Raw genomic sequence first — 22,192 nt, forward strand, 5'->3', positions numbered from 1 at the left:
GGAGACTGGTTCACCAGTCCCTTCTCACATAGCTTTAGGGGTGGTTGTGGCTGCTCATGACAGTGATCCAAAGATCTCCTTGACCATGTATGACGATTATCACTCCCATGGAGATTTCTTTAGTCAGCCTGAGCAGCTTTTTGCAGTTGATAAAAGCTTCAAATTTTAACTGAACATCTCGATTATCAACTGGAACTCATCTCACTGGTTGTGGTGGGATAACATTGTCTTCACCAGCAAACAACAATTCAAAGCAATCTTTGATATCTGTGCTTTTGGATTAGGTTCATCAATCTGCAGCTCTGATCTTCCACAATCTATAACTGCTTGTGATGCCTAAAAGAAGTCCCATCACAGAATAATTTTATGACAACATTCTATTAAAATGACCAGATTTAAAGGACTATGTTGTGTCATTGATAGTTATTTTTGCGATATATGTTTCTGTTGGTTGGACGCATTTCCCATTTGTGACCTTCAACACCATTGCTTTCAATTCATGAAAAGTAGTCTTCTTTAGGTGGTGATCATAAGCATTCGACATTACATAAAAAGAAGCCCCTGAGTCGACTCACACTCAGACAGGTTGGCCATTGATAACGATGTTAACAAGATTTCCAGTCATCTAGGTGACTGTTACCCTTGGAGGATTTCTGCCTGTGGTGGCCTCACCTCCATAAATGGTTGCTTCGCTTAGTGTTCTTAAATTTTGTGGCTAGGCAAGCAGCTGGTACCTCTATATAGTGATGAGGAATGGCTATAGCATGTGAGGATCGACCTTATCCAGGATACAGCAATACAAGTTTACTATAACCGTCTAAAATTGACTGTAATGAAGAAGACTATTGTGAGTGGATAGTTGTTGAACACTCATCTTCTTTCTTTGCAGTAACAAACAAAGTGTCCAAGATGCTCACAGTGAAAATGAAGCAGAGTGTTGTCTTCTGTTGTCCACATGTCTGTTCTTCTGCAGGCAATTATACTTGGCAGATGATTTAGCTGTACCTGCTTCAGTTAGATGCTGGATTGGCATTTGCCAATGGTGGCGTAGGTCCAAGTTGGCAGAGTCCATTCTTCACAGCGCATTTAATTGGTGTGAAGATTGGTGATCAATGTAGATACACTTCTTCTTCAACATTCTCTGTTACCATGGGATTGACATTGATGACTTCTATCTTTTGTGTATTAGATCCGACAGTTCTGGTTGTCATAAAATGCTGTATTTCTTCTCTTAAGAAGTGCAGTTTGTGGCAATATTACAAATTTAGCTTTATAGAAATGGTGTGTGGAGCTTTAATGTGAAAAAAATGAGAGCTGGCCAGCGAGCAATAGACTGTGTGTTTGGAGTGAGTAAGAGACATGGGAAAGCAAAAAATATAGACCAAAGAGCAGACTGTAGAGAAATAGACAGTTATGCCTATAATAAAGATGAAAGGGAGATGTTCTGGGCATGGACCCAGGAAAATGTGTGGTAGATGGAATATGGAAATTCTTTACTGATTCCAAAACATGAGAAAAGGTCGTGAAGTTGACCTAATAGAAGGTGGGTGGATGGCATTATAGACATACACAAGTAACATGAGTGCATGTCCTCAAACAGTGTAGAAGTAGTGGATGAAGACGAGGGTGTGGGAGTCTAAAAAATTATGGTCCAGGAGATCAATGGGATAGGTGCTGAGGAAGCTGTTGAAGTCATTAATGCATACAACAACAGTAATGACTTCAGCATCACGACCCACACCGGTGGGAACTGTCTCGCCAATTTATCCTCTGTTATTGCAATACACTGGGCCTAAAACTCAAGTTGTTTACTTTCCATTTCCCTTAAAACTTTATTTTCCCCTTGCCCAGTAACATTAACCTTACTCCCTAAGGTGTTTAGCCCCCTGCGGGTTCGGGGGTAAGAATAGGCCCGTGGTATTCCTGCCTGTCGTAAGAGGCGACTAAAAGGAGTCTCAAATGTTTCGGCCTTAATGTGATGGTCCCCTAAGGGGTTTGACCACTACCTTTCAAAATTTTCTGTTAGTGCGTACCATTTGGGGAAGGACGCCTTACGTGGTGTATTATATATCCATCTTGCCCTAAGATCTGGCACACCCGATATTGTCATGGAGTTGGACTTCCATCGAGCTTCCGGCCACATTGGATGCAGTGTGTTCCGGGTAGCATACATTCCTCCATTGTGCACTTCCATCTTTGCCCTCGTGATGTACATGGATATTTCGACACCCGACATCCAGCACGGTAGCCAGTCCGTTGTGGTGGGGTTGTCATGTACCCTCTTGGTGGTAGCCCCCTGACTACACAGGGATCGCACTGCTGATGCCTGAGCTGCTACCTCCCCACGTATGCCGAGGAGTAGATGCCTATCCCTCTGGGGCATCGGGACTCCCGGCAAAGGCCATCCTGCCAGGTGGTCTTTGCTGTGGCTGGGTGGCGCCCGTGGGGAGAGCCCCTGGTCGGAGTGGGTGGCATCAGGGCGGATGACCCGCCATGAAGCGTGGTACATCATCTCTCGCTGGTGGGCCTCCACCAGCAGTCTCTAAGCGATTGAGGTCTAACCTCAACGGGAAGAAATTCGATCCGAGATCATTCCCCTCCCTGGCCACTCCATGGGGGGAACGCATGGCTAAAGACAGCAGTGGAGATTATTCACCCCGGTACCTTGTCTGTACGCGGGTTGATGGTGAATCTTTTATGCCAACCAAGCCTCAGTTTTTTGTGGAGCATTTAGAGGACAAGTTCGGGGAGGTGGAGGGCTTGTCCAAAATGTGCTCTGGGTCAATTCTCATCAAAACAGCATCCTCTGCCCAGTCACGGAGGTTGCTCACTTGCGACAAGTTGGGGGATGTTTCCGTCACCATCACTCCCCATAAAAGTTTAAACGTGGTCCAGGGTATTATCTTCCACAGGGATCTTCTTCTACAGTCCGACGATGAACTATGCGCCAACCTAAAACGACGAGGTGTTCACTTCGTCCGGCACGTCCATCGGGGTCCGAGGGATAATCAGGTGGCCACCGGTGCCTTCATCTTGGCCTTCGAGGGTGATGTCTTACCCGAAAAGGTCAAGGTGATGGTTTACCGATGTGATGTGAAACCATATATCCCTCCTCCGATGCGGTGTTTTAAATGCTGGAAGTTTGGACACATGTCATCTCGCTGTACTTCCTGCATCACGTGTAGAGATTGTGGACATCCTTCGCATCCCAATACTCCATGTGCCCCGCCTCCTATCTGTGTTAACTGCGGGGAACACCATTCCCCTTTCTTGCCGGACTGTAGGATATTCCAGAAAGAAAGGAAGATAATGGAATATAAGACCCTGGACCGCCTGACCTACCTCGAGGCTAGGCGGAAATATGAGCGGTTACATCCTGTGCCAATGACATCCACCTATGCCGCGGCTGCAACACCGGTTCGAACCTCTACCATGTCGTCACCTACAGTTGGACCTCAGCTCTGTCAGAATTCACCGGCCCCCTTGGTTGTGGGGGGCACTTCACTCCCTGTTGCTCCTCCTCCATCTACTTCAGGAGCAACAGCCCCCAAACCATCGGGGACATCAGTTCCCCCTTCCCAGCCGGAGAAGCGTAAGACTTCTTCGGCTTCTCTCACCAGGAAGGGGTCCCTTGGGGACCTCCCTTCGCAAGTTCCGACCAGTGGCAACGCGGACACCCGCAAGTGGCTGAAACGACCACCAGTCCCTGGTCATAGGGCCTCACGGTTGTCGTCCGCCCCTGAGACTGACCCAGTGAAGCCCATGAAGCCTGAACCACAGAAGGCACAGCGTGAGAAGCCAAAAAAGAAGAAAGTCCCCAAGACCAACGATATTGTGGTGGCACCCGTCCCACCGCTTCCTACAAGCTCTGCGTCTGAGGACAAGGTCGAGATTCTGGCGTCTGCTGAAGACCTGAATCTCGCCGGTCCCTCAGATGCCATGGATGTCACTCGTGCGGGTTCTGAATCGGTGGCAGCGAGTGAACAGGCGGCGTAAATTTCCTTCCTAGTCCCTTCACGCCTTCTCAGCCATGGACAATTTCATACTCCAGTGGAACTGCAGTGTTTTTTTCCACCATCTAGCTGAGCTACGACAACTTATCAGCCTTCGCCCTTTCTGCTGCATTGCTATTCAGGAAACTTGGTTTCCAGCAATGCGAACCCCCGCCCTCCGTGGCTATCGGGGTTATTATAAGAACCGGGCAGCTTATGAAAGGGTGTCTGGTGGCATCTGCATATATGTCCTTAACTCTCTTCACAGCGAGTCTGTCCCTCTACAAACACATTTAGAGGCTGTCGCTGTTTGGGTGTGGACGCCACAGGCTGTTACCGTCTGCAGTCTTTACCTTCCACCGGATGATGATGTTGCGCAGCATGTCCTGGCTGCTCTGATAGCCCAATTGCCGCCCCCTTTCCTGTTACTGGGCGACTTCAACGCCCATAACCCTCTGTGGGGTGGGTCGGTGGCGACAGGTCGAGGCGCCACCATTGAACATTTATTGGCAGAGCTCGATCTTTCACTTTTAAATGATGGTTCCTTCACACAGTTCAGCATGGCGCATGGCATGTACTCCACCATCGACCTTTCGATTTGCAGCCCTAGCCTCTTACCGTGTGTTGACTGGAGTGTGCAGGACGACCTGTGTGGTAGTGACCACTTTCCGATCTTTCTGCCACTGCCACAGCGTCAGTCTTCTGGGTGGCCTTGCAGGTGGGCCATGAATAAGGCTGACTGGGACTTGTTTTCCTCCACTGCTGCTATTGAGCCTCTTTCTAGTGATGACATTGATGTGGTGGTTCAATCGGTCACCACCGGCATTGTTACTGCTACCGAATCTGCCATTCCCCATTCTTCTGGGTCTCCTTGGCGGCGGACTGTGCCTTGGTGGTCGCCTGAGATCGCTGAGGCGATTAAAGATCACCGGCGGGTGCTCCAGTGTCACAAGCGACATCCCTCCATAGACCACCTTATCGCCTTCAAACGGCTGCGTGCGCAAGCACGCCTCCTTATCCGCCAAGCCAAGCAGGAGTGCTGGGAGCGGTATGTGTCCACCATTGGCCTCCACGTCACTCCATCGCAGGTCTGGGTCAAGATTTGACGCATCTACGGCTATCGGACCCCTGTCAGCGTCCCTGCGCTCTCACTGAATGGAGCAGTTTGTACAGACTCCGACGAAATTGCCAACAGCTTGGCAGAGCATTTTGCCCTGAGTTCCGCTTCTTCCAATTACCCACTGGCGTTCCGCTCCATTAAAGAGCGGATGGAACGTCGCAGCCTTTCTTTTCGCACCTACCATCCTGAATCTTACAATGTTCCATTCAGTGAGGGGGAATTTCGCAGTGCCCTCACCACTTGTCCTGATACCGCTCCTGGGCTAGATAGCATCCACTGTCAGATGCTGAAACACCTTTCAGTGGACTGCCAGTGACGGCTCCTCGGCCTTTACAACCGCCTTTGGGTCGAGGGTGAGTTTCCGTCGCAATGTCGGGAAAGTATTGTTATCCCCATTCTGAAACCTGGGAAGAACCCTTTGGAGGTGGACAGCTATCGTCCCATTAGCCTCACCAACGTTCTTTGCAAGTTGCTTGAACGATACGACATGGCGTCATCACATCCTTTCTACGCTTCATGGATGGGGTCTTCGGGGCCCTCTGCCGATCTTTATCTGCAGTTTTCTGTTGTATCGTACCTTCCGCGTGCAAGTCCCGGTCTCATATAGTTCCTCCCACATCCAGGAGAACAGTGTGCCACAGGGTTCTGTTTTAAGTGTCTGCCTGTTTTTGATAGCCATTAACGGGCTCGCTGCAGCCGTGGGAAATTCTGTCTCCACTTCCCTGTATGCTGACGACTTCTGCCTTTACTACAGCTCTATTGGCATTGCAGCTGCTGAACGTCAGCTACAGGGCGCAATCCGCAAGGCGCAGTCTTGGGCTGTAGCGCATGGTTTTCAGTTTTCGGCTGCCAAGACCCGCGTTATGCATTTCTGCCGGCGCCGAACAGTCCATCCTGAGCCGCAGCTTTATCTTGACAACAAACTTCTTGCTGTGGTGGAGACCCACAGGTTTTTGGGTGTAGTTTTTAATGCCCGGTTGACTTGGCTGCCTCATATTCGGCAGCTTAAACAGGCGTGTTTGGTGGCATCTAAATGCTCTGAGATGCTTGAGCCGCACCCGCTGGGGCGCCAACCGATCTACCCTGTTACGGCTCTACCAGGCGTTAATCCAATCTCGTCTGGATTATGGGAGCCTGGCTTATGGCTCAGCATCCCCATCTGCGTTGCGGGTGCTGGACACAATCCTCCACAGCGGGATACGCCTTGCCACTGGAGCCTTCCGGACCAGCCCTGTGGACAGCGTACTTGTGGAGGCAGGTGTCCCTCCACTGCGGTAACGACGCCAACAATTTCTGGCTACTTATGCTGCCCATGTTTTTAGCTTGCCCGGGCATCCAAATTATCGTGTCCTGTTCCCGCAGTCAGTTGTCCATCTGCCAGGACGTCGGCCCCGGTCGGGTTGTCCGACCGCCGTATGCATCAATGAGCTTCTCTCCGGGCTTGGGTTTTTCCCTGTTCCACCTCCTTTCCGGGCACCTCTGCGTACACCCCCGTGGTGTGTGCCTTGCCCTTCCCTTCGGCTCGAATTGGCACAGGGCCCGAAGGACTCAGTCCCTCCGGAGGCCTTCCGATGCCGCTTTTATTCCATCCTGGCCACGTATCAGGTCTCTGGCGTTGTTTACACTGACGGCTCAATGGTTGCTGGTCGTGTCGGTTATGCTCTGACTCTAGGGGACCACTATGAACAACATTCATTGCCAGCTGTCTGCGGCGTTTTTACTGCTGAGCTGGTCGCCATCTTTCGTGCCCTAGAGTATATCCGCTCCTGCTCAGGTGAGCCCTTGTCATCTGTAGCGATTCCCTGAGCGGTTTACGAGCTCTCGACCAGTGTTTCCCTCGTTCTCGTCAGGTGATGGCTGTCCATGAGTCCCTGCATACTCTTGCCTGATGCGGCCGCTCTGTGGTCTTTGTGTGGACCCCCGGTCATGTCGGTATCCCGGGCAATGAACATATTGACCGCCTGGCCAAACAGGCCACCAGTGAACCCATCCTGGACATTGGCCTCCCGGAGACTGATTTGCGGGCAGTCTTACGCCACAAAGTTCTCTCGCTTTGGGACACTGAATGGCAAAATCTGCCCATGCCAAACAAACTCTGCTCTCTGAAGGCGATGATGCGTGTGTGGCAGTCATCCATGCGAGCCACTCGCAGAGATTCAGTTGTTCTTTGTCGGCTCCACATTGGCCACACCTGACTGACACACAGTTATTTATTGCATCGTGAGGATCCGCCTCTCTGTCGCTGCGGGGGGGTTTTGACGGTGGTGCACATTTTATTAACTTGTTCGCTTTTAGCTGTGCTCAGGCAGACATTTGCGCTGCCTGATATGCTCCCTGCCCTTTTAACTGATGACCCTGCTATGGGTGGCTTAGTTTTACGTTTTAGTCGGGCAGGGGTTTTTTATAATTTAATCTGAGTGTTTCTGTTTTCTTTTATTGTTTTGTGTTGATTCTGGCCTTTGGCCTACGGTTCTAAGCTGAGTTTTTAATGTGTTCTCGGTGGTTGGCCTTTCCTTTTTATCTCTATGGTCGGCCAACCACCATCACACTCTGTGTGATTTTAATTTGTTTTGTCTCATCTCTGTCTGAGTATTTCTTGTCCTGTGTCGTCTGCTGTCTTTCCTGTTGTCCGTTGTTTTTTTTTTTTTTTCCACCTCTTTGGGTGGTTTTTTTTTTTTTTTTTTTTTTGAGGACCGATGACCGTCGCAGTCTGGTCCCTTTAATCCCCCAAACCAACCAACCTAAGGTGTTTACTCAATTGTGCAGCACTGGGTGTCTCACGAGCCGCTCACAAGCACGTTACTCACAAGTGTGCACATTGCTCACAAGCATTTCATGTACTGCTTAGAGGGAGCTATCTGTTGGTTTTTCTACTGATTTTTCCACTCAGGCTCAGTGGAAACAGAACTGCTTGCACTAATTAGTGTGAACATGCTCACAAGCACTGTAACTCGCAGTGGCTCACTGCGTAACTTTTTTTTCTCTTTTTTTCTTTTAAAGTTGTTCATCAGCTAATCGCAAACACATTGCTAACCTGTGTGTATGTACATTTACCTTCGTTCCCTGGCCTTGCCCCTGCTCCCTCTCACCCATGTTCCCTCTGTGCCCCATGTTCCCCCTGTGCCCCACATCTCTCCCGGTGCCCCACTTCCCCTCTGTGGCCCCCGCCACCGTCCTCTCTGTGCCCCCCCCCCCCCACCCCTCTCTCACTGTGCCCCCCTCCCCTGCCTCCACAGTGGTTCCTCACCTGCCCTGTGTCGTGCCCTTCTCTGTGTACCCTCCGGGCCCTCTTGACCTCTGTAGTGTCCCCCTTACTGTCCCTCCTTGTGCGCTCCACACTCCTCACCTCCCTTGCATGTTACTCTATACCTTCCCTTTGTTCTCATTTCAGTTTTCACTCCAGTTTTCTTGTGCTAAAACCCTTTAGATACCATCTCCCCACCTCCCCTCCTTCTTGTGAGTACCACCGTCTTCAGTCTTCATTTTGTCACTGCCCCCATCCCAGACTATGTTCCCACCTTCTCATTGCCTTGTACACCTTCCACTCCTTAGTTGCCACAGACCATTGATTTGACTCTTCCCGTCAGCCTCAGTGTTTGTGTGTAACTGACAGTAGAAAAATACGTAATGAGCAGAGATGAATTGAATAGAAAGATAAAAAAGGTCCATCGAAGCAGAAGTTGAAAAAATTGATGGGAGGACTGAGATGATCGTGGCCGAATCTGGTGGTGGAGTGAGCAGTGGATGGATTGTAAATGGGGGCAATAGAAAGTGGTTCTTGAGTAAGTCTGCTGCTGATGCTTTCCCCTATCCTTCTGGAAGTGAACTAGTGTGATACCTCTATTGAGATAACTGCTGAAATGACATTGATTTCTAACCTATCTTCCTTCCACAAACATCATGTGCATAATTAAATGTAAAATGTGAGTATTATAAGTAAGAAGCAGACCATGTCTCCATCTTTTGTTATTTCAATTTCAGGCTTTTTAGGTATTGGAATCTTCATGACCAGCCAGATTTCAGTGCCAGAAATCCTCAGCTTTCATATATGGCAGATAGAAAGCGATATCGTTTCAATTCCAAATTTGCTGATTTGGATTTCTATCCTGTAGATGCAAATTGGTGGTCAGAGAAGGTGAGCAAAGTAAAAGTATTCTTCATCCGTTAATTTTTGTTGGTGAAATAAATGGTGATGACTGATCGAGATGACATATGAAACTTCCTGGCAGATTAAAACTGTGTGCCCGACCGAGACTCGAACTCGGGACCTTTGCCTTTCGCGGGCAAGTGCTCTACCAACTGAGCTACCGAAGCACGACTCATGCCCGGTACTCACAGCTTTACTTATGCCAGTACCTCGTCTCCTACCTTCCAAACTTTACAGAAGCTCTCCTGCGAACCTTGCAGAACTAGCACTCCTGAAAGAAAGGATATTGCGGAGACATGGCTTAGCCACAGCCTGGGGGATGTTTCCAGAATGAGATTTTCACTCTGCAGCGGAGTGTGCGCTGATATGAAACTTCCTGGCAGATTAAAACTGTGTGCCCGACCGAGACTCGAACTCGGGACCTTTGCCTTTCGCGGGTAAGTGCTCTACCAACTGAGCTACCGAAGCACGACTCACGCCCGGTACTCACAGCTTTACTTATGCCAGTACCTCGTCTCCTACCTTCCAAACTTTACAGAAGCTCTCCTGCGAACCTTGCAGAACTAGCACTCCTGAAAGAAAGGATATTGCGGAGACATGGCTTAGCCACAGCCTGGGGGATGTTTCCAGAATGAGATTTTCACTCTGCAGCGGAGTGTGCGCTGATATGAAACTTCCTGGCAGATTAAAACTGTGTGCCCGACCGAGACTCGAACTCGGGACCTTTGCCTTTCGCGGGCAAGTGCTCTACCAACTGAGCTACCGAAGCATGACTCACGCCCGGTACTCACAGCTTTACTTATGCCAGTACCTCGTCTCCTACCTTCCAAACTTTACAGAAGCTCTCCTGCGAACCTTGCAGAACTAGCACTCCTGAAAGAAAGGATATTGCGGAGACATGGCTTAGCCACAGCCTGGGGGATGTTTCCAGAATGAGATTTTCACTCTGCAGCGGAGTGTGCGCTGATATGAAACTTCCTGGCAGATTAAAACTGTGTGCCCGACCGAGACTCGAACTCGGGACCTTTGCCTTTCGCGGGCAAGTGCTCTACCAACTGAGCTACCGAAGCATGACTCACGCCCGGTACTCACAGCTTTACTTATGCCAGTACCTCGTCTCCTACCTTCCAAACTTTACAGAAGCTCTCCTGCGAACCTTGCAGAACTAGCACTCCTGAAAGAAAGGATATTGCGGAGACATGGCTTAGCCACAGCCTGGGGGATGTTTCCAGAATGAGATTTTCACTCTGCAGCGGAGTGTGCGCTGATATGAAACTTCCTGGCAGATTAAAACTGTGTGCCCGACCGAGACTCGAACTCGGGACCTTTGCCTTTCGCGGGCAAGTGCTCTACCAACTGAGCTACCGAAGCACGACTCAAGCCCGCTACTCACAGCTTTACTTATGCCAGTACCTCGTCTCCTACCTTCCAAACTTTACAGAAGCTCTCCTGCGAACCTTGCAGAACTAGCACTCCTGAAAGAAAGGATATTGCGGAGACATGGCTTAGCCACAGCCTGGGGGATGTTTCCAGAATGAGATTTTCACTCTGCAGCGGAGTGTGCGCTGATATGAAACTTCCTGGCAGATTAAAACTGTGTGCCCGACCGAGACTCGAACTCGGGACCTTTGCCTTTCGCGGGCAAGTGCTCTACCAACTGAGCTACCGAAGCACGACTCACGCCCGGTACTCACAGCTTTACTTATGCCAGTACCTCGTCTCCTACCTTCCAAACTTTACAGTTGGTAGAGCACTTGCCCGCGAAAGGCAAAGGTCCCGAGTTCGAGTCTCGGTCGGGCACACAGTTTTAATCTGCCAGGAAGTTTCATATCAGCGCACACTCCGCTGCAGAGTGAAAATCTCATTCTGGAAACATCCCCCAGGCTGTGGCTAAGCCATGTCTCCGCAATATCCTTTCTTTCAGGAGTGCTAGTTCTGCAAGGTTCGCAGGAGAGCTTCTGTAAAGTTTGGAAGGTAGGAGACGAGGTACTGGCATAAGTAAAGCTGTGAGTACCGGGCGTGAGTCGTGCTTCGGTAGCTCAGTTGGTAGAGCACTTGCCCGCGAAAGGCAAAGGTCCCGAGTTCGAGTCTCGGTCGGGCACACAGTTTTAATCTGCCAGGCAGTTTCATATCAGCGCACACTCCGCTGCAGAGTGAAAATCTCATTCTGGAATCATCCCCCAGGCTGTGGCTAAGCCATGTCTCCGCAATATCCTTTCTTTCAGGAGTGCTAGTTCTGCAAGGTTCGCAGGAGAGCTTCTGTAAAGTTTGGAAGGTAGGAGACGAGGTACTGGCATAAGTAAAGCTGTGAGTAGCGGGCGTGAGTCGTGCTTCGGTAGCTCAGTTGGTAGAGCACTTGCCCGCGAAAGGCAAAGGTCCCGAGTTCGAGTCTCGGTCGGGCACACAGTTTTAATCTGCCAGGAAGTTTCATATCAGCGCACACTCCACTGCAGAGTGAAAATCTCATTCTGGAAACATCCCCCAGGCTGTGGCTAAGCCATGTCTCCGCAATATCCTTTCTTTCAGGAGTGCTAGTTCTGCAAGGTTCGCAGGAGAGCTTCTGTAAAGTTTGGAAGGTAGGAGACGAGGTACTGGCATAAGTAAAGCTGTGAGTACCGGGCGTGAGTCGTGCTTCGGTAGCTCAGTTGGTAGAGCACTTGCCCGCGAAAGGCAAAGGTCCCGAGTTCGAGTCTCGGTCGGGCACACAGTTTTAATCTGCCAGGAAGTTTCATATCAGCGCACACTCCGCTGCAGAGTGAAAATCTCATTCTGGAGGTGACATATGATAGCGTATTGCACATATAATGTGATGCGATATTGGAATTCTGCTGTGATTCCCCCATCACTCATTCAGATCACGCAGTGTTTTAACAACAGTCAAATTGTATATCAGTTGCACTTTTTGCTTCTGGTTTATGGCTTTTTATATCATTTAGCAAGTTTTATGCAGTCAAATTGTGTATCAGTTGCACTTTTTGCTTCTGGTTTATGCCTTTTTATATCATTTAGCAAGTTTTATGCAGTTATAATCAGCAGGCAAATTTTGTTACAGGATATTTGAATTTATTGCAGATACACAATACACCATATTATTTTTTTTATAGCACTGACCTATTCAGCAGAATAATTCATTTATAAATAGGACAACAACAAAAAATTTGTATAAATATTCCTTTCTTGATTCCTAACAAAGGGGCTAGAGAGATTTTATATGAATCTGTTGATTACTGCAAATACAGACTTTTTCTTTGTTTTACAGTGAGCTTATCTTTTCTGTTCCCATAACCAGGCAGTTATCATCGCAAGACACTCAGGTGCTGTGAGTGTGTGTTCAGTGAGAACACTTAATAATTTACTGGGAGAATCACCAGAGTTCCTTGCTGGACCTCCCCAGGTCTCGGCTCTGTGCAATGACCGTGGTTTCTTGGGACTTGAGTGTGAGATGATTCTTACTTCAAAGAAATTAAGAGATGATGATGATGGAGTGGGATCTGTGGACACAGTAAGTCAAATTTTATATATTTTACTATGATTTGGAATGAGAGCTATGTTAGAAAATGAAAGAAGTACCAGTGATCATTTTTGTTTCTTTGTTGTTCCCATGGACACCAGAATTGTTCTCAAATTGTGATGGATTATTTATGACAAATTTCAGTTGCAAATGTATATAATGTGAAGGTGCAGTTTGAATCCAGCTCTTGAATACTTACTTAAACAACAAAAAATTTGGAACAATCCACCCTATTCATATATTGCATTACAGAATTGAATAACCTGTTTTTCAAGTAAGAGAGAAAAAATTTGAAGAGAACCAAATTTTAATTCTCTTGAAAACATTATCTTCAGTTTCTACTCGTGCTGTGTTTCTAACCAGATTAATAACAACACTTGCCATCCACAAGAAATACCAACTCCGCTTGATGTATGTTAAATGGAAGATGGTTAATATTGTAAGGGGAACTGGTGGAGATGAGTTGGGGGGATGTCATGCAGCGCCAATTAATCAGCTTGTAATTCCAAAAACTTTATTATGGCACCCCCCCTATAGCTCAGTACAGGAAGCAGCAGCTTGGCAAAGGATTTTAGCGGCCTCCTGTGTGTTGTCCCCCCCGCAATGTTGACAGGGCACAGTGTCGGCCAGGCGGTTGCCCATGGAACAACGGCTTCCATCATTAGCGACTCCAGCTCTGGGCGACCTCAGCTAACTGTGGCCATGTACATTATGGCCTGGCTTGTGCACCCTGCACTGTCCCCCCACCCCCCTCCCGCCGCCAGTCGATGGCGGCAAGCTTCTTCCTAGGGCCGGTGCTAGCCCATTGTGGCAGCTGCTCCAGGTTCCGCGGTCGTATTGTGGCCCGTGAACAGCATTATAGATGGCAGCCAAGTGACACAGCGCCCTGGTGATAGAGCTGTGATACTAATAGAGGTGACTTTTGTATAAATGGCTAGGTATTTACCATAGTGTAAAATGACTGTGAACGTAAGACAACCCCCTTTTATTTTAAGAGGCTCCTCGAGAAAAATTTATTTTTTAACATATTCTGGCTAATCAAAATTACAAACTTTTATTGATGCAAGGTATCTGCATGAAAAGTTAATGTAACACCTATTCTGCACTTAAGCCAATTATTGATTGTCTACATTTTTGTAGTATATGGAGAAATAAAAAACAAAAAGAATATTTTATTTATTTATTTATTTATTTATTTTTCCTTCACTGCATTATTTGTTTACTTAACCTGTTGTTTGTGGTATCACTGTTTTCAATCATCGTCATTGTCATCCTAACACAGCAGCTGTGAAATTTATATCTTCGTTGTCTCAAATGTGTTATGGGACCATTGCTTTTCACAATATATATAAATGACCTAGTAGATAGTGTCGGAAGTTCCATGTGGCTTTTCGCGGATGGTGCTGTAGTATACAGAGAAGTTGCAGCATTAGAAAATTGTAGCGAAATGCAGGAAGATCTGCAGTGGATAGGCACTTGGTGCAGGGAGTGGCAACTGACCCTTAACATAGACAAATGTAATGTATTGCGAATACATCGAAAGAAGGATCCTTTATTGTATGTTTATATGATAGCAGAACAAACACTGGTAGCAGTTACTTCTGTAAAATATCTGGGAGTATGTGTGCGGAACGATTTGAAGTAGAATGATCATATAAAATTAATTGTGGGTAAGGCGGGTACCAGGTTGAGATTCATTGGGAGAGTCCTTAGAACATGTAGTCCATCAACAAAGGAGGTGGCTTACAAAACACTCGTTCGACCTATACTTGAGTATTGCTCATCAGTGTGGGATCCGTACCAGATCAGGTTGACAGAGGAGATAGAGAAGATCCAAAGAAGAGCGGCGCGTTTCGTCACAGGGTTATTTGGTTAGCGTGATAGCGTTACGGAGATGTTTAGCAAACTCAAGTGGCAGACTCTGCAAGAGAGGCGCTCTGCATCGTGGTGTAGCTTGCTCGCCAGGTTTCGAGAGGGTGCGTTTCTGGATGAGGTATCGAATATATTGCTTCCCACTACTTATACCTCCCGAGGAGATCACGAATGTAAAATTAGAGAGATTCGAGCGCGCACAGAGGCTTTCAGACAGTTGTTCTTCCCGCGAACCATACGTGACTGGAACAGAAAAGGGAGGTAATGACAGTGGCACGTAAAGTCCCCTCTGCCACACACCGTTGGGTGGCTTGCGGAGTATAAATGTAGATGGAGATGTAGATTTCGCTGCTTTTTCTGAATAAGTTGCAATTTCTGTGGGTGTGGTTATAGTGCGACCTGAGATCACAGCTGTTCGTTTTTCTGAATGCTCGGCGCATTTTGATTCTATATTGACTTGAGAATGTTACATTGTCTCTTGTTTCCAAACTTATTGTCTGCCTGCTGCTCTCTCATTGGCTTTATACAACCAGCAACTGACACCCACACCCTATCATTCTCGTCATACCTAATAGTAAGTGCTGACAAAAGTTCTGCTTGAAATACATGGTACGCCACTGACCCCAGTCTGATCGTTTAGCTGAAATGTATGCTGTTGTTGAGTACTTGTGCAGTTTTACAATCAATTCAGTTCTGAGTACAAATGGATTCAGACAAACTGCAATTTAAACATGTTACATGCTCATAAAAAGCCAAAGTATGCAGTATACATTCCCATGGTTGGCTGCAACGATGAAATTCACTGCCTGCATACACTTCCCTCCCCACACTCATTGTAGTTCTCACCAAGCTGGCATCACATTCCATAGTGTTGTGCTTGCACAACAGTGAGACATGGATGGAAATATCTTCTAGCGTGCAGATCATATATAACAGCAGCAACTAATATGTAAATAAAAGGTGGCAGTCACAATTCAGTCCAATTCTCAAACTTCCGCTCATCCTGCAATATAGTGATGTCTGTTGGTACTCTCTCCACGATGGGTCTTTCCACTGTAAATTATTCTTGCGATAACAGTTGTAGTCAGTCTAATGTGACTGTTAGAGTTTTAATTCTGGATTATTCTTTCTTGTTTTATCTTAATGTCATAATCTTGCTCTAAAGCTGATTAAAAGTGGTAATGTATTTCTCCAGTATTCTAATACATGAACAGCAACCGAATTTCTCATTTGCAACCTTCTTGGTTAAACATTACAGTTTCTCATAATCAATAAAATATTGACTCTGAGTTCAAAATAAAGTAATGGTTTTTGAAGGACAGGATTTTCGCTTGTGAATGTTACCTTTACTTGAGAACCAGCATAAATGTTTGTCTACAATATCCATACATGTATGAGAGCTTGTACTGAAAACCTGTTCAGATACAACAAAAGTTTGTTGAGTTGATAGAATTTAATGTAATTTCCTCCTGTGTTTCACAAAATTGTAAATTTTCTTGTGTGTCTCTTGCATTGGCGCTGCGAGTCAAATGTCATGTGATTGTTCAAACAAAGTCAATACTGTATCAACTGCTTCAGCTCATTGGGAAATCTCGAGACTATGCAAACTCAAGTATTGTTTGCAAAGTACTACCTTTCTGGATTTTTCAAAATAAATTTGTACAAAATCTCAACAGTCAAAGCTTCATCTGTAAGTGCAAGATGACCCCATATTAATCTATTAAACAATGTAAAAACATTGACCTTCACAGCAACAGTTTAATCTGTGAATATAAGATGATCCCATATTTTTCCAATGATGAGTTTGGGAAAAAACTTCATATTATAAACAGGAAAATATGGTGTATGCTTTCAAGCTGCTCTGTTTGGTCTTTGCTATTCCTTGCGGCACATATGCTAAACATTTCGGTGGGCAGTAGCATGGAAAGGCCGAGGGCATCTACCGATTGGGTACTGCATTGCCAGCTGTTTTCAGCCTTGACAGGCTGCCTTGCCTTGCAGCATTGCAAAGGCTGTGTTATATTTTCTAAAGTGCAAGTATAACACGTGCACTTGCCTTTGGCTGGCATGGCTGCAGTTCATTTTCAACTTTGCACATTTTTGACCAAACACAGTCAGTGTGCTGCATTGCCTTGAGCTAGATTATCCTTATGCAAACCAGAGTGACAAGTTCTCAGGCGGCTGGCCAAGTTGGCTCTAGTTCACTCATTCACTCAAAAATGCTCTTACTACTACATTTAGTTATGCTCTGCTTATTGTAAGCTGTGGCAGTTCCTTTTTAGCTTACCTTAACTTACAGTTATGGTTCCCTCTGCTACCTCTTAGGCTCTGAGAATCCAGTCCTGCAGGATTTGAGCAGTGGCTTGATCCAATGTTTGCCTCGTGTTACACTTCTTGCATATGTAAACAAGATTAAGCAATGGAAAATCCAGGATGGAATGTAACAGTATTATGAAAAGGATAATTGGTACTCACCATATAGCGAGATGCCGAGTCGCAGGTAGGCACAACAAAAAGACTTACACAAAATGAGCTTTCGTCCACACATGACCACAGTCTGCTTCAGTTGCCAGAGTTGTGTGTGTGTGTGTGTGTGTGTGTGTTCCGTCTTTTTTCAACAAAGGCGTTGTTGGCCAAAAGCTCTTTTTGTTGTACCTATCTGTGACTCGACATCTCTCCTATGTTGTGAGTAGCAACTGTCAGTTTCATAATATGTAAACAAGAACTGTGCTTCAGAGTAAATGTCATTGTGGTGTTCGGTATGACAGTGGTCAATATTGTCTCGTTCTGGTACTGGTTTTGAGTGTACTGATCCACATGCTACATTAATGTCTCCACAGAGATTTGCCCTTCATGCCCAGTAAAGAGTTTGTCTACAGATTGAATTCACTCAGGTCCTAAAGCCTTGTTCAAAGCAGTCAGGTTTGTGGCTGGTAACACTGTCAAGTCTCCCTCTGGCCAATACAGCTGATGCTGTAAAAACCTCAGATGTGTTATTCCCAAAATTGTGGCAAATAGATGGAAATTAGGTCTCATTATTTTCATTGATGTCCCATTTATTAGCATTCCACTCCTGTCCAGATCCAGCCTTTCCCCTGCCATGAGCTACCCCTGTTCATAGCAGCTGTATTTTACTATTACTTTTTCGAATTTTGAGTGCCTCCACCTGCTGGAAGCACAGCTGTGGCCTAATCACCTCTTTCACACAATCCTTTCCCGTTTTCCGACCCAGCAGCAACTTCACTGCACAGGAGTCCTGACCCTCTCTAACAACCATGCTTGGACAACTGTAACTTCATCCCTGTAACGCTTCTGTAAGTCCTCTTCCTCCATTTCTGCATGCCCACGCTTGTCCTTTGCAATTAGCAACAATCGCTGCACCCTTACCCTGACAAACGTCTTCCTTCAGCATCTCCCACGTGATGGAATATGCATGTAATAAGTAACATTGGTATTATGCTTACTTTTACGCTACTGAAAGGAGACTGAAATGTACATGAAATTACAATTAAATCAATACAATGAAATGAATACCCTTAGCTGCATACAGGCATTGATATACGTCAATGGGGACAGTTGAAAATGTGTGCCCCAACTGGAACTCGAACCTGGGATCTCCTGCTTACATGGCAGACCCTCTATCCATCTGAGCCACTGAGGACACAGAGGATAGTGCGACTGCAGGGATTTATCTCTGGCACGCCTCCTGTGAGACCCACATTCCCAGAGAACGTTGGTAGAGATATGTTGATGATATGTTGCAGCTAATTGATGAAAAAAAAAAGAGGATATTGAAGCTTCCTGGCAGATTAAAACTGTGTGGCGGACCGAGACTTGAACTCGGGACCTTTGCCTTTCGCGGGCAAGTGCTCTACCATCTGAGCTACCCAAGCACAACTCACTCCCCGCCCTCACCGCTTTTTCTTGTGCCAGTACCTCGTCTCCTACTTTCCAAACTTTACAGAAGCTCTCCTGTGAACCTTGCAGAACTAGCACTCCTGAAAGAAAAGATATTGCGGAGACATGGCTTAGCCACAGCCTTGGTGATGTTTCCAGAATGAGATTTTCACTCTGCAGTGGAGTGTGCGCTGATATGAAACTTCCTGGCAGATTAAAACTGTGTGCCGGACCGAGACTCGAACTTGGGACCTTTGCCTTTCGTGGGCAAGTGCTGTACCAGCACACAGTTTTAATCTGCCAGGAAGTTTCATATCAACGCACACTCCGCTGCAGAGTGAAAATCTCATTCAGGAGATTGAAGAACTACTAGCGGGATTCAGTTTTTCTCCCCCAAAACAAAAAATTTACAGTAGAACATAAGACGACAAAAGCATCAATTTCTTGGATCTTAAAATCACCAGCCACCAACAAAACCAGCATACACAGAAAACAGGCATTTACGGACATAACACTGGACAACTGATCGTGCCATCCCACCACACAGAAACATGCTTCATTTAGGTCCATGCTACACAGAATACATTGTCTTGGTTTAGAATAAAACAGCCTCAGGAATGAGATAGATACAACGAAGAACATTGCCATAAGCAATGGCTACACAGCCAAAATGATTGACAATTCAAACAGTTACACAAATGGCCACACTGTGAAAGAAGAGAAAATATTTGCCAGTATCCCATACCTGGATCCCATATCACAAAAAATAGCTGACCTTAAAAGGGGTAGCTGTTGCATTCTCAACTAACAGTAAGTTAGGAAACTTACTTGTCCATACCATAAAATAAAATAAACATACATGAAACAGCAATAGAATGGACAAAGTATCATGCCCCAGTTGTTCTGCCTACTATGTAGGGAAAACAGGCAGAAATTTCAAGACCCATCAAGACCCATTTTCAAAAACATGTAAATGTCTTGAGGCTCAATCACTTTAAAAAATTAGTTATTGCAAAAAACATGTCATTAGCAGACTAGAGAACAATTTGGTAGTATTTCATAATGAAGCCAATGGTAAGACCATAAATCTGTTAGAACAACTGGAGATATACCTTCACAAAATCAAAAAATCAGCATCTATGTTAAATGAACTAACAGATTTTGCTAGGCACAGTTATTTAAGTAATTTTAAAGACCTGTTCCAAAGGTATTCCTTGCATATGCCAATTGTTTAACAATTAGATCTCTGGCACTATGAATAAATTCATCTTTGATCACACCATCCACAAAAAGTCTCTGAAGTGTTTATAAACATGTGTATGCAACTATGACTCTTGAGTGAAGTGTTCTGTATGAACAGGATGGAGAAAATAATCTGTGATGGCGTCAAAAAGTTAAAAACACTTTATGTAGTAAGTTCCCATTGTTAATTTTTCCCACTATTTTGCACATATTTTCCACGTTTGACTTAAGAAATTCATAACCTAACATCAAACCTTTTATGACAGTAATATGCATTTCACCTCATTCCATTCAAGAGAAAGAATAAAGCATGTATTAAGACAAATAACACCTGATGATGAGCCTACAGGGTCTGAAATGCAGCATTTATCTAATGATACACGAAAAGTTGTGACCGAAGGCTTTTTTTTTTAAATTCATACTTCCAGTGTATTGAATACAGTCATGTTTGAAGCTGCAAAATATGGATTAAAAAAAAATAATTTTTGTAGCTTTTTAGTGTTGATTTTCATGTGTTTGCTATATGTTTGAAGTTCTCCTGCCTACTGTTTGTCACCATTTTCATTGCTTAATTGTTCTCATTTACTTAAGAAGCCCCCTTATTCTAAAATTTCAGACCCAATATAATTTTTGCTAGGTTTACTGTCTTGAAATTTCTGTTTCAGTTTGTTTAACGTGACTCACATTAGTATATGCTTTAACTTTCCTTTTATAAACAGTCTGTGTATAGTGGATATTTACAATTATTGTTTTAGGAGAGCAGTGATGATGAAGAAGAAAGTTCACTCTTGAGTAAATCTGCATATATTTTACGTTCTGGTGTGTATATGATAACAGACATTGAAAGATTCCAACCAAGAAGGAGAAAACCGAAATTGCTCTATAGAACATACAGGCTTTTGGGTCTGAAAAGTACCACACCAGAAGAACTTTATGCTAGAAAGGTATTACGAAAGTTATAGATGAAATAAGAATACAATAATTTTTAAGTATTAAATGTTTTAAATTATATTTAATCATTTGTATAAGTTTTCAGTTCTTCTGCTTGTTGAGTATTCTGTAGTTTTTATTGATTTGTATGGTTTGCTCATGACTAGTATAACTCAATATAACCACAATTTGTCAAGAACTTACTGAACATAACAAATCTATACAAGACAAATCTCATAATCCTCCAAGTGACTGTTACATGTGACACTTTTTTATCTGGTATCTTCCTTAAAGTACTAAAGTGCGCGTCATTTATGTTGGCAGCCGAGTTTAGGTTCGTTCTGCGCATCTGACGTCACAAAACACAGTCAGCCAATGATCAGAGAACGACGTTGCCAGATCTCGACTGCAGTGCAGAGCACGGACGAGTGTTTTCAGTTTTAGAAACGTTCAGTCATAAATAAAGTAATAGAACAAAAGCAATGTCTGGATAGCAGACTTTCTTTTATACTGCTTTTTCTCAATAAAGAACAGCAGTAATTGTTTATTTCCTATTGTACTACGACGAAGCGTGAGTAATTCATAGTTATACCAACAGTGTTTGTCAGTATTTTGCGTGTCGTGTTAGAGTCCTCTTGGCATCTTGTAGGCTGACGAGCCGCGATAGCGTAACGGTTAAGGTGTTTGGCTTCTATGCGAAAGGTTATGAGTTCAAACCTTGTGCGGTGTTTAATATTTTCATTATTTAAAAACAATATCGAAGTGCCTTACTTCACGAATTATATTCGTTTGAATGCAATTTTTTGAAATTTCTAGTGCTTTGTCTCTTCATTAACCCTTTCGCTGCTGCTGACACGTGCTCCCCGCATTCCGCGCTGTGGGCGATTTTGTCATCACTGCACTGCTCGCCTGCGCACCACACTTGGTGTTCCCACTGCTTTGACACGCTTATCATTCGATTTCACAAAAACTATTTGGCCCAAAAATTTGATTTTTACACGTCTTCTTGACTGATACCTTCCCCCCATAAATGACTTAATTTTGTTTCGATGTTCAACGCAGTTATTATGCAGCGTTAAATGTAGTAAACCATTGCACGAAATTTTGAAGAGTTTGCAGAGGTAGAAGTCCATAGCGTATACTTTCCGTATGGTCGATTTTAGTTGCCACAATGTTGAGAATGAAATGTGGACAAGATACCTAAATTTCATATAAAATTTACTGTATAATAATATCTCATTTAATTTAAGTACCACATAGGTGTCGTATGTAATATTGAGAAATATTCCGTCTTTCGCGACTGTAATAAAAGTTTTATTTACACCGGACGCGTTTGGCTTTATTTTAAAGCACTTCAATCAATGAAAGGTATGGCACATTCGCAATGGTACTCATGTTCTCTTTCTTGTTTTTCTTCCACAGTCACAGTTTTACCAATGGTACTGAAATATATTCCTCTTCTGCAACTGTAATAAGCGACT

The 22,192-nt window shown here is 45.0% G+C and overlaps 1 protein-coding gene across 2 annotated transcripts in view; it reads left to right on the forward strand.

Moving 5' to 3' along the window:
• Nucleotides 1-22,192, forward strand: part of LOC126483846 (NBAS subunit of NRZ tethering complex-like) — a 405,587-nt gene that overhangs the window by 49,637 nt on the left and 333,758 nt on the right. For both annotated transcript variants that reach the window (XM_050107060.1, XM_050107061.1), the window contains exons 9-11: nt 9,094-9,247; nt 12,549-12,761; nt 20,537-20,725. In XM_050107060.1, the coding sequence (XP_049963017.1) occupies nt 9,094-9,247; nt 12,549-12,761; nt 20,537-20,725 (556 nt within the window). The remainder of the gene's footprint in view (nt 1-9,093; nt 9,248-12,548; nt 12,762-20,536; nt 20,726-22,192) is intronic.

Source organism: Schistocerca serialis, chromosome 6, assembly GCF_023864345.2.
Source record: "Schistocerca serialis cubense isolate TAMUIC-IGC-003099 chromosome 6, iqSchSeri2.2, whole genome shotgun sequence".
NCBI lineage: Eukaryota > Metazoa > Arthropoda > Insecta > Orthoptera > Acrididae > Schistocerca > Schistocerca serialis.